Source organism: Erigeron canadensis, chromosome 5, assembly GCF_010389155.1.
Source record: "Erigeron canadensis isolate Cc75 chromosome 5, C_canadensis_v1, whole genome shotgun sequence".
In the NCBI taxonomy this organism is placed as follows: domain Eukaryota; kingdom Viridiplantae; phylum Streptophyta; class Magnoliopsida; order Asterales; family Asteraceae; genus Erigeron; species Erigeron canadensis.
Genome location: NC_057765.1, coordinates 2,992,778 through 3,006,780, shown reverse-complemented (window position 1 = coordinate 3,006,780; position 14,003 = coordinate 2,992,778). Strand labels below are relative to the sequence as shown.

Sequence of the window (14,003 nt, the reverse complement as noted above, 5' to 3'; positions counted from 1 at the left end):
AATTTGAAAGGGAGTTAGAGGATGAAAACATGAATCATCAACACAAAGTGGCTGGACATCCCACTCTCCTGCCACGTTTTATTTATTTTAAATGGATATTATATCCGCTAGCCACTAAAATTTCAACTAAATTCACCCCTTATCTTAAAACAAAATACTAGGAAATTATTTTAACGGCTAAAATACATAAAATATTGATTTATTTATCTTTTATATTTTTGGGGTGTTACAGTTGTTTTATAAAAAACCTACAAACCTTGTTACAATTTAATAAAAATAGTCAAAACACAATTCCAATTCACTCAAAAATAATAACAAATAGGTATTTTATAACAAAATATAAATTTTAAAGTTCAAAAATAACAAGAAATAACATTATAAAATAATTTTTAAAAGAAATTCATAAAAAGAAAATGAAAATACCGGAAATAACGGAATGGTAATATCGGGAATACCGGAAATACCGGCTGGTATTGAATAGTGAAAATACCGGGCTTAAATACCGAAGTACCCTCCAATACCAGCAATACCGGTAATACCGGCTAGCATATACCGGCATTTAAAACATTGAATTTGGCTATCAAACTCCATGACTTATCACCTCCTATGACTTATCACACTCCTATGACTTATCATACTCTATGACCCATCACCCACCATCTCACTGCCGCTAACTACACGGCCGCCGTAATGCGCGGGTACCGTTCTCGTAAACAAAAAATATAAGTACATATAAAAGTTATCCAAAATATAGATTAGATTGAATTCTTTCTTCCTTTAAGTGTCATGAAATTATGTAAAAGAGTAAAATCAACATGAAGCTCTTCATATTGTCGTTGATTGAACTTTTAAGCTTTTCTTTTTTATTTTCCGTCAATGGTGATGTGTTTGACAAGCTCATGTGTAGCTTCATGTTGATTGTAATATTTTCTTTTTAAAGGGGGTCAAAAGTTTGTTTACTTTCATGCTATGATTCTTGTACTCATCAGTTAGAGCGAATAAAGGACCAAAAAGGACATCAAAAGGCAAATTCTAAAACTTATAATATATATTTTATTATATTATGTCGAGGGAGCTCTTTAACGCGGACCCGGTTAAAACAATTATTGTTAGATCTCTCGTTATCGAATCACGATACGAAGTTTCATACGAAACTCACCTTTCAAAAAAATAAAAATAAAAGGGTGGTTCAATTTCTAATTAACCTAAATTGGGCGTTATAATGGTTGTGTTGAAAACTAATAATTTCATTTTTTTTTGGCATAGTTAATAAAGTTACTTAAAAGGCAATGGGTTAAAAACCCCAGTGGCATTCCAAAATCTTGTAATGATTTTTGGATTTTAGGAGACCAGGGTTCGAGTCCAGGTGAAGTTTTACCTCCAATTTAATGATGTGTCTTTTGTAACGGTTAAATTAGTGGGTTTTTCCTCCCCTGTGATCCTTGACTTCGTGTATCGGTCGCTAGTGGCTGTATGCTCATATTGATGTAACGGCTAGATGTCCCGAAAATTCATAAAAAAAAAAAAAGTTACTTAAAAAGATGCTAGTAACAAAAAATAATTTCATTACATTTTTAAACTCATTTATTAAACGGTAGTGTTCTGACACAACTCATATTATTCTCAAATAATCTTAAATACGTTTGTGCCAACGATTGTGATCGCCAGCAAACAAACATCATCATATATATAGAAAAATTTATTGCATTCTTACACGGTTTTGTACTTTCATTAGATGAAAGTTGGCAATGAGATAATTTTAGTTGAAATAGAAATATAGAATATCACAAGGTTGTCAAACAATTACATTTAAGGTTTTAGATATAAATTGACTATATATTTTCTTCTATGTCTTAATGTAACTAATGAACTTCTAAAAATATTAATGTAAGTGACATACAAAGTTTATTTCAATGTAGGTAATGAAATCTAGAAAAATACAGATATAGGTAATATATTTTCAAATCTTATTCCAATATCAATAATAAATACGAGTAGTAAGTTTATTACTATATTAAAAGTGTGTTATCTAAATTGGTATTTTACAATTTCATTACCTATTTTAAAACAACACAATATATATTACAAATTTATAGCTTTAAAGCATACACAATATCTTGAAGCACTAGCTCATTTCTCAAATACCCCCTAGAAATAATTACATTGATATTTTGGTTTGTAGGTTTAGATATGGTCTTTTTACTTTTCTGCAATCTCCACCCTCCTTTTTTGTAAATTGTTGATGCAAAGAAACACACATGATTGTATATTAAGAACAAGTTGGGTCATATGTTTAACCTTTTCATTGAGGGTATGTTGGCTTTCTTTTACAACCAAACCAAACATTCTTTTAGATTTCATGCACCATGATTAACGGATGTAACAATTATCCTATCAAAAAATTTTATTTTAATGGCCGGTTCAAGTAAATTAACGACCAAGGTCATTTGTAACTCATTATTCCATTACATTGAAAAAGTACTATCACATCAATATAACCTTCCCATCATATAAATATAAATGTAATGAAAAAAAGGGTAAGTAGGCACCCAATACCGTCTTATATGAGTTTTGGGTTTCAATACCTTGATGGTGTATGAAGAAGGTTAAGATATAGACAACTTACTCCTACCACAATGATATAGAGAAGTTGCTTCCTGTATCTACCTAAGATATAATAGGACCTACAGCCTTACACGGCATGAGGATGAAACACTTAAACTTTGTCTTCAGAGATAAATATGTTAACCACTTATCCATCCTTACTAATAGTCAATTTGTTCAAAAACACAACTATAGTTTGAAACTACTTACGAAGAAAATGCTACAATGCTCATGGCATCACTAGCGTTGTGACAAGTTGATAATATACTAGACATGTACCTGCCCACAGCCCAATAATGCAACAAAGGGTATGTGATGGTTGCCGGCAGCCGGTTTTACGACCATCGGTTTTAGACACACATTTTAATAAACGTCTACGTTATTATTGCTAGAATATTTTGAAATGGAAATAACCTAAAAATCTTTTTTAAAACACGTAAAAAAATATCATTATACCATTCCGGCATTCCGTCATGTGTTTTTTGTTTTTAAAATAATTTTGTTACATTTTTCCAAACTACACGCGATCATTTTATCATTTTTCCGAACTATTTGTTGATTTACTAAATTCAGAATTTGTTGATTTTTCAAAACTCACTTGATCATCTTTTGAACAAACATACTTGATCAATTTCCAATCTCACTTGCTCAATTTTGTTTGGCATTTTCCTTTAGTTTGGAACCAATATTGTTCAGGAATACCATTTATCCAACTTTTGCAAACAACATTCTTTGAAGACCCATATAGGAATTTGCATGAAAAGATACACCATCCGCCTTTGAAAATAATGATTTACCATCTTCACCGCATTTGGAAATGTTGGCGAAACACGGTAGTATTAAAACTCTGTCATGAATAGTAAAAACCCATCGACGAATGTATACATAGGTGAGATGTAGAAAATTTTAAGCAAAAGTGTGGAGTATGGAAAATCCATTATAAATAATACAGAGTTTGATTAAAATCTTACTGTTTTCTAATGATATATATGTCACTCCGTTACCTTTACCTACAAAAATTAGAAATCACTCAAGTACAATGTAGCAGCAACCATCCATCATGATTGCAAGCAATTGACACCAAAAAACTTGTACTGCCAAATAGATTATCCTTCTTGACACTATAATATCATGGGTAGACATAAAGCCAAGCATCACAACACTACCTTCGCTTGTACCTGTAGCACAAGATTATTAGCCTAGGAGAAATAACAAACCGGTGCCAATAACAAATGAATGTATATTAGTCAAACATATAATGTGGCTTATTCACTTATATCTTTTAAAAAGGGAACAACAGACCAGGCAAAAAGAGTTGATTGACCAGCCCACTTTACCATCTATACTTAATATCAAACAGTTTTCATCTCTCGCATGTGTTTTGGTCTGTGTTCTTTTTTTTCTTAAATAGAAAAAGTGAGAGTTCAACCCATTTGCTTATGAATTATCATTTTGGGTTATGATTTATCTTTAACAAGCCTAAAATGTCAGAAAGTTGCCAAAAAATGTAATATTTTAATATATGGATTATTACTGTAAATCTGTAATAATAGTGTTTTCACTCATATTAAACATTGATTATTCAAAAATAAACTAAAGATGCACAAGACCATCTTAACCAGCAGATGACCAACTTAACCAGTAGATTTCAACACACAATAAACTAACCGCTTCACCTTTTACCCAACCCACCCGCTTTACCACCCTTAGAGCAGAACCAACCAAGACAAGTACCCAAAACAATCAGTACCTTGACTTGCTCTTAAACGATGATGACTTCTTCCCACCTACACCAGCGCTTCTTTTTTGCTTCTTCTCACTCATATCGTTCTGGAAAAGTTCCTTCATCTCTTCTGGTCGTGATTTACTTACATGAGAAGACTTCTTTGCTTTCTTATTTGTTCTTACGGCCTTGCCAGCATCAGCTGCCTTTTTAGCACCCTTTGCTGCTTTTGCACGCCGATATGCCAAATCAACAAGAGAAATGCCAGATTTCTCTTTGTTGTTTCTAGAATTTTCCTGAAATCCATAGTGATAGTAAATTTGGCATAAAAATATATTTAAAAAGTAGAAATAAGAGTCACCATGACACAGCAAATTGCAATCGCATTTTTTAAATCATATTTACCTCAAATCATAATATAGAATAAAAAAGAAAGAAAATAATTCACGTGAAATTAAAACACTTCCCTAACAACTACAGATCTATTGTTCCATTAGTGATAATGTGTCCACAGAACTACTTGAACAGAAAAATTCTAATCAAATCAACTGCAATTTCATAGATGCAGCAATTTCACCAATTTAAATAGAATTTGGTCGACTCGGGTTTTGTCTTATTGATATATAAAGGTCATATGAATAAAATGCAAACACTCTGTAAGAAAAAGAGTAGCTAAAGTCTATTCGAATCTCGACAACCTCCTAATAATTTTATTAATTATAAAACTAAAATTAGTATTGATATGATATAAATTCTGTAATCAATTTTAATACTTCATATATTAAATAGTTATATAATTCAATTAGTGTTGGTGGGTAAATAATCGCACCCAACTTGAAACAAAACCAGAAAGAGATAAGTGTGGCAGTGTGGCACATACCCCAGCTTCTGCTTCATCTTCCAACATCTCTCTAGATGCTTCAAGCTTCCTTCTTTTCTTTCTAGGAAGATTTTTCTGCCACACAAAAGTAGCAAATTTTGGTCAGTTTTCTTTTTACGTATCACAAAACCCAAGGAAGATAGATACAGACCTCATATTCTCGCTTCTTCTTTGCTTTCTTTTTACGCTCTTCAGCTTCTTCAGCGCTCATGACCTTCCTTTTAGAGCCTTTCTCAGTCTCCTGAGGTTCCAGTTCAAAAGACAGAGTACCATGTCAAAACCAGAACAATCAAGTTCACATAACATTCCGCATATTTATGAAACGAGCAGATAGCCCGTAAATCTTACCTTTCCAGCATTTGCAACAAGTTTTTTCTCCTTCTCAGTAACAAACCAAGTCCTCTTGGGGCGAGATAATATTTCATCTCTGTGTATGATCATATTCTCTGCCTGCAAGTTATTGGTAGAATTAGAAAAACTGGAATCAAAAATAAGTATTTCAGTAGTAACAGCTTGAATGCACATTTCTTGGCAGCTTAAGTACAAAATAGAGAGGGCAATTTTGACCCATTTATGGATTATTTGGTTGTTTTGAATTATGTAACATGCCAAACCAGTAAAAATGAAAAAATAAAATAGCGAAAATTGCAAAGGCTCAAATATGTCAAAAATTGCCAAAAGTGTATTTCAAACGGTAACACTACCTGTTCATTAATAAACTAAATATTATGGACAAAAATGGCCGGCGCCGACCGGACTCATTTAAACCCAAATCAAGGAATATACTTGTTACCAGGCCACCCATTTTGTCACCTCTACCAAGAATTTTTTTTTGTAGCTATCGGAGGTCTAATTCCAGCAAAATAATGTACAGGCTTAAGCTAGATAATAGACAGGAAGTAAATAACCTTGTCTGCTTCCATTTCAGCCTTTCTTAGTGCCATTTCTTCCCTGGATCATTTAATGATGATTAATTTTCACGTTAAAGAGTAGAAATTTAACTTCCGATGAAAGATGAGATAAACCTCTCTTCTCTAAGAATCGATGCCACTTGATCCTCCATTTGCTCGATCATTTCGCTCCATTTTGTTATTGATTGATCGGCAACAATACGACTCTTAAGCTTTGAACCAGCTCTTTTTACCTGCAATACAAGTAATCACTTTTGGGACCAAAGTTGGTTGAACAAGCATACGATGATACTTTTTATCATCAAAATTTTAATCAAGTGATAAATTTACTTACAATGGCTTTTAAGAGAGATCGATCATTATCAGTGACAAAAGTAACAGCATATCCTTCTCTACCAGCTCTAGCAGTTCGACCCACTCGATGGACATAGCTATAAAAAGGAACATTGATACATGTATAACATTAGATGAACAAATAACATCAAAAGCATCACAGATACAAATAATCATTAGGGTATATGCAGTTTAAAGTCTTTGGATGGAAACCACTTTTCTGCTTTAGAAGAATAAGCAGTTTCTATAACAGCTCCGCATGTGCTATTGTGCTTATTAAACAGATTGGCAATAGTATATATGAATTTCCAAACACCTCCTCCATGGTTTATATATATTTTTATTAGGGGTGTAATCGAGCCGAGTCGAGCCGACACAGTGCCAAGCTCGAGCTCGACTCGTTTGTAAAATTCGAAGCTTGAAACTCAACTCAAGCTCAACCGAGCCTTTATTTTCAAGCTCGAGCTTGCTTTACGAATCGACACTTTCGAGCTCGACTCGGCTCGACTCGATTAAGAATTAAAAATAAGTTTTAAATCAAATTAGTCTTATAAACTCGACAATTTCAACCTCGACTCGGTAGAATATAAATTATGTGAAAATATATAATATTCAAGGGTAATACTGTAAATAAGTACAAGCTCGATTAAGCTCACGAGCATAGTACAGTTATTTGAGGGGTGTCAGGGGATGTGTTCTGGCAGTGTGATAATGAATAATAAAAAGGAAATGAAAAGCTTCAAAAGATGGGATGCGTGTTCTGAAAGTAAACAGCAGGTACCCACGCACTGTGATGTTAGCAAAAAGTTCCCTGAGTATTTCTTGCTTTTTAGGCAGTTTCAGCAATGTGAAAGAGGATAAGAAAAACAATCTGTCATATTCGTACCAGGTGTGGAAGAGAGCGTAATGTGGCACAGTTATCGGTGGCTGACGGTAACTGGTATTGGGAAAGTTACAGAGGAAAAGAGAGGACGGTGAGTCACTTATTAGGAAAATATTGTGATGTGGCACAATAAATGGCCGGCAGGGACTGGGTGTGGTAATGTTACAGCTCAAAAGAGAGGCCTATGAGTCACATTCTTAATAAGGGAAGTGACGGTGATGTGTCATCTGATTGGTGATGTTTGTGTTTTTGGCAATAATAAGTTCCTAAAATGCTAAAAAAATAATAAATCCAAATATTCCATGCTTAGGAGAATAAAGAGAGATATAATGTGAACCGGGACCCCCGGAGTAAGGGAAATTAGCTTTAGAGAATGAGTAAATTTCGTTTGATCCTTAAATAATCCGATTCTTTATTTCTTTGCAAGTAGTATGAAGTTATTAATCCAAAAATGATTATATGAATGAAGACATTAAGATATTTAATTAAGCAGATCTGTTAACACAAACACAAATAAGTTTCAAACTGCAAAACCAAACACGCCTGAGCAGGATAATGTATAGGAAATCAGGTAGACTGCATAAACATGTCACCAAACAGCAGCAAAGAAGAGAAACTTGCCTAGTAAGGTCTCGTGGGCACTCATAATTGATAACTGTTTTGACTCCAATAATGTCAAGCCCCTGTAGGTACCATTAAAATATAAATATTCACCATTTTAGCATAATGTAGCATCTTTCCCAAGATTTTTTTATGTGGCATATACAGAGACAATCAGACAAATATTTAGTAAAAGAATGATAACTTACACGAGCAGCAACATTAGTTGCTATCAGAAAATCAACTTCCTGCCTTCTGAAAAGTTCCAGGGCCTGTGACAGCAAGATTTTCAAGTCATGTAACCAACTAATCAATTGTTTGTTCTGTTTTATTTATTATAGAGTAAGCCAATAAGGCCTAATGGTTCAAAACTTACATCTAAACGCTGGGCCTGGGTGAGATTTCCATGAAGCTCGGCAGCCTTAAAACCAGCTAAACCAAATAAAATCTTCAGCCTATGTGCTGCTTGTTTAGTCCCACTATGAATAGAACAAGAGATATCAGTCCATAGAATGAAGGCAAAACAACCTAATATACATAGGGTAAAGTTCTACATAATTCAAAAGCAAAATTCATCAAGTTTTATTATTTTAAATTTGAATTTTTAACTCTTAAGTCTTGACATTTCTCGCGAGAAAGTAATGTTAACTCACTAGTCACTCGGAAAGTCAAAATAGCCTGTGTCACCGTGTCAGACCTATTTACTCACCTGAATATGATCACTTTAGAAGTAAATGTCTTGGAACATAATGCAAGAAGAACAGCCTCTTGATTTCCTTCCCGCATTCTTCGTATCCTAACAACCCTGTAAGTGACATTTCAAAAAATGCAAACTTTATCAAAAATCTTCCTTAGTGATATGTAATAGCTATATATCCTGCTGATGGAAGAGATTATTGCACATACTCCTCAGTTAAAGTAGATGGACGCTTTGTGGTCGGGTCAGCAGAAAGACGCAAGGGTTTGTTGAGCAATAGTTTAATAAGCTCATCAACTTGCTCCGTCATAGTAGCTGAGAAAAGCATAGTCTGTCTACGTTTGGGACAAAGTCTCACCTAAAATAAGAACCAAAAAGATTGAGAAAAGAAATCCAAATTCTACAACATTGCCTATGAAGTTAGTGAGATGTTTATCAATTTTATCATTTCTCGCCTCCTATGGATATAAATAAGCACGTTTTTAATATTTGCTATACATGTGAAAATCTTCTTAATACTCAGATTGACATTCTCTCAATATTTACTTTTAACCATTTTCCATGTATCAAAAAAGCCATTTCTTACTCCAAAGATCTGAATCACAGAGGACATGTTCAATATAATATTTGAAGCTGAAAACCAATAATTGAACAAAACGGTCGGCGAGAGTTGAACTGCAACTTTGACCTTTTAAGTTATTAAAAAATATAGGGTTTTCTTTATTTCAAGGGTAAATTTTTGAAAGGTTTTTTACTGAAACTACCATTTCAAGTGACTTTGACCTTGTCAGAACTTTTAAAGTAGCCTTTTTTTTCGCTAACTCAAACAGACCCATTCATTTAAAGAAGAAACTTGAGGGGTATTGAATTACCAATTCTCGAATCTCAGCATCAAATCCAAGTTCAAGAAGACGATCGGCTTCATCAAGGATTAGAACTGCAAGATCATCCAAATCCACAGACATAGAATTGCGTAAATGATCTATCATACGTCCAGGAGTGGCCACCACTATATCTGGCAAGGATCTCAATGCTGCTTCTTGAGCCTGATATGTATTTCAGATTAAACAAACTAAAGCAAAATTAAACATAAATGGTAATAAAATATTATAAGCATTCACATTTTTAAGGTTAAAATAGCAAGGTTTGATAAGTGGTTAACACTCGTCTCTCGGGACAGAGATCAAGGGTTCTATCCTCATGCCTTGCAAGATTGGAGGTCCTTACTTATCTTACTTGAAAGCAGCCTCTCTACACCATCATGGTAGGGGTAATGTTGTCTACATCTTAACCTCCCCCATACACTGTCAAGGTATTGGGACCCAAAAACCATGGAAGACGGGATTGTGTGCTTACTTTTACATTTTGAAGGTTAATATGCAGTTTACTGTTGTTCCTATTCTAAATTATAGAAGTTATTCATTTGTTGCATACTAAGGTGGAATTTTGACATGGGTTTGATATATAAGTGTTCCTTTAACATCTTTCTGATATTAAAAGGCAGATATGAACAATGATATTACATGTGCTTATTGAATATCAATAAATAATAAAAGCATGCGATTCATCATTCAAGTGAAACCTGTTACTGATCTCAGATGATGTGGGTTCGTTCTGAAAATATGAGACGGTTAACATACCTTTGTTGAAAGGCCACCAAGGACAAGGCAACATCTAATGTCAGTAATAAACTGTGAAAGTTTTCCAATCATGCTATGAATCCTGCAAGTCAACACAGTTTTGTTAAAGTCAATTTCAATATCAAACAACCAAGTACAGATGTTTATACGGAATATGACTTGAATAACTATCATCCATAACGGAAAGTAATGAAGTAGCTTTAATGAAGACCTTATAAGCGCTACCCAAGTTTCCAAGTGTCTCACAAGCATTAGAAGTATTTAAAGATCTTCTGACACAAAACACATCGTGAAGTAGCAAAATACATGATACTTCTTGTCACATAACTTCTACCTATTACAAGTATTATAGCATAAATGGAAACATATGACTCAAAATCTTAAACTACAATGCACCAAATTTAGTGTAATATTATCCTAACTAAAACTTCCTCAGCTAAACTAACAGGATTTATCAGATTAAAAAAACTGAAATACTTTTGAATATATAAGAATGAGAAATCTGAGAAAGACAACCAGTAGTTAAAAAGAAAAACAGTATACTTACTGAACAGCCAACTCTCTCGTGGGAGTAAGGATGAGGACCCTTATTGCAGGTCTATGTTTTGGACGAAACAGCAATCTCTCTAATGTTGGTAAGGCAAAGGCAGCTGTCTGCAAGTGCAAAGTTTGAACCAAAAAATAATCTTAGCTTCAATCAAAGATACATTGCTACACATAAAACTAAGTGGTTAGCTTATGTAGGCAATCTAAGAATTAGTCAAGCTATTCTCTCGACAAAATAAAGTTAGCAACTTCTATTTATATCAAAATTAAGTATTTTACTTTACAAATTAGCAGCACCAAGCTACCAATAATATGAACTGTTATTAGAAAGTAATGACTAGAAGTGGTAAAGTAGGCAGATTGGACAGGTTAAGTAGAAGTTAAAAACAGGTCCAGATCGGAAGAGGTGAATTGGGTACAGGTTGAACCGAGAGTCTGAAACACCATTTACACAAAAAGTTGGCACTTCTTTTATATATAAGTAGTGTGTGATAAATATGATTACAACAATAAAACAAACTTAAAAAAAAAAAACAATGTCGAAAAATGCCATTAAAATGCAAGTCACAGTCAGCCCATTTGACCCATTTGATCTGTTCCCTATCTAGCTAAAATGTCTGACTATCCATTTGGCCCATTAATGATAAAACATCATCCAAATTTGACCCATTCATAAGAGAATGGGTAAAAATTGCCACCTCAATAATGACATAGCTGTAACATACCTTACCAGACCCCGTAATTGCGCTACCACATATGTCACGCCCAGTAAGCGCCAATGGTATACATGCTGCCTATTATTGTAAACACTTGGGTTATGAAAGATGAGTCAAGAATGTAACACGATTTTAGTAGTAGTAGATGATAATAACCTGAATTGGTGTTGGCTTGGTATATCCTAAGGCTTCACATGCTCGAAGCAATGGCCTAGAAAGGTGAAGATCCATAAAGGAATTTGCGTGAAAGGATACACCATCCGCCTTTGAAAAAAATGATTTACTATCTCCACCAGCTGCTGTAGTAGGAACCTCATCGTCTTCTTCAGGTTGAAAGTCTTCCTATAATTTGCAGTAAATTAATTCAAATATTGTGCCTTCTATACTCCTTATACAATACTAATACTCTTTCACAAGAGATCTATAAACAAAATACTTGAATGAAATATCATGATTTCATGACTAAGCAACACAGACCTCCAAATCTAATAACTACATCATTCCATATTCATAATCTATTAAATATGTTTACAAGATAAAATAGCACTACAGTACTTAGCTAGGTATGCAAAAGAGGCCCATACTTACAAAGTCTAATATTCATCAGTAGATATTGTTTCAATCAGCATTCGTAAAGCATTCCAAAATATTAAATAGTAAAGTTCGTACCCAGATCATTCTCCTACCAGTCACGAGTGACATACCAGATCACGAAGCGGGAACTGAGAAACTAGCGTAATATTACTCATTTTCAATATTCTGTATATAAAAATCGCTCTGAACCACAAAGGTTTCACCTTTCTAACATTCTGATAAAAATTACACAAGTCTTTCATCCTACTTGTTAAGTTCTACTAAGTCTGAGCTAGTTTTCGCATTTTCATACAACTTTGCATATACATATATAACATATATATATATATACATATATATACAACAACACTAGTTATATGTATACCTGCCGGTCAGGTTCGGAATCAGACGAACCGTCATCAACGACCTCTTCATTCTCCTTATCCGGCACTATATCATCCACGGCACGACTTCGAAACTTCGAAATCTTTTCATCAATGGAAGTTGTGCTCCTGCGAGCGTGTTCTTCTGCAACTGATTCCGTGTAAGAAGAAAAATCCCACGGAGACTGTGTCTTCTTTTGAAGCCTCCCTTTCTCAACTTCTTCTACATCGCTGTTTTCGTCGTCTCCGCCGCCGTTATCGATATCTTCGTAGTCGATTTCTTCGTCGCTTGGAGGTTCGAATTCGAAGTCTAAATCCATTATTGTTTAGGTCTGGATTTTGAAACAATTAATTAATGTGTATGTATATATATCATATATGTGATATTGAAAAAGGGTTTAAGGAGAAAGAGGTTTTATTTGCATTAGGGTTTCGGTTTCTAGTTTTCTACCACTAGCAAAACAAAAAATCAACTATGGTTTTAACTTTCTAAGAAAATGTAAAAGTAAAAATGATAGTTTACTATTTTTTTTTTTCCAAAAATTTGGTAGCCTACATCTGACAAAGCTCACTATATATGAAAACTAGCTAATTAACCTGGGTTCAACCCGGACGTTTATATAAAAGTTACGCAAAATACGTTTATTAAAAGCATAAATATATTATATGTGTCGTGGCTATACGGGAATTTGATATGAAAGCAGTGAATCAAAATTAATTTCATATAAAAATAGCCATGTGAATAAGTTTCAATATTAGATATCAAAACTTCAATTCCATGAAAATGTTTTATCTATTATCATGAATCCTAAAACAATTACAGTGTAAAAATATCTGCATTTTTTGTGTCAAGTTCGCAATGTTGCTAAAATTGAAAGAAAACATTTAATAAACTATATATATGATATATCAACCTCCTAGCTGCATCTTTTTTATACACCAACCAAATAGTCCTTTCTCATTTTTTCACTTGCATCCTTTCTCATTCTTTCACTTTCTAACACACCATTCGTAATGGGGTCCATGTTCATGGTTCCTGTTGAGAGAACCACCATGTCAGAAGAGATTTATTTTGAAAGAGCACTCTTTTCACAACAAAATAAAGATTACATGTAATATTAATGGTAGAGGCAATATATATCTTGTTTTATAAAATCAATGTTTACCAGTAGCGTGATGTGCTACTGCAGGGCAACTTCAAGAAGCCGGAAAGCCTCTAGATATATTTTCTTAATCCATTTGGAGAATCGAATCCGAGCATGGGAATCACTTTCCCGTATCATGTCAGCCTGACATGACCACCCTAACCCATCTAATTTGAATACATGAAAGTCATGGAATACCTTGGTTATATCGGAAGCTTTGGTTACACCATGCATCCCAGGAAAAACAGGAATTCTTGTACATTCATTTTTAAAAGTCAACTGAGAAGTAACATGTTTAGGACACAAATTAATAATGATCAATACCCACCAAAAGAGACTTCCTTTTTAACCGCTGTATTTGGAAAAACG

General features: G+C 33.8%; 1 protein-coding gene across 1 annotated transcript; it reads right to left on the bottom strand.

The window, feature by feature from the left end:
• Positions 1–3,501: 3,501 nt before the first annotated feature.
• LOC122599537 (DEAD-box ATP-dependent RNA helicase 28-like) lies at positions 3,502–12,895 on the bottom strand. Its single transcript, XM_043772063.1, has 19 exons — positions 12,492–12,895; positions 11,690–11,875; positions 11,543–11,611; positions 10,819–10,925; positions 10,272–10,353; positions 9,504–9,677; positions 8,841–8,989; positions 8,644–8,739; positions 8,311–8,413; positions 8,144–8,206; positions 7,956–8,017; positions 6,453–6,549; positions 6,233–6,351; positions 6,116–6,158; positions 5,556–5,657; positions 5,359–5,448; positions 5,208–5,282; positions 4,355–4,623; positions 3,502–3,782 (listed from the first exon to the last, which is right to left on the bottom strand). Exons 1-19 carry the CDS (start codon positions 12,807–12,809, stop codon positions 3,767–3,769), a joined length of 2,220 nt encoding a protein of 739 aa, XP_043627998.1. The 5' UTR covers positions 12,810–12,895; the 3' UTR covers positions 3,502–3,766.
• Between the last annotated feature and the right edge of the window lie 1,108 nt (positions 12,896–14,003).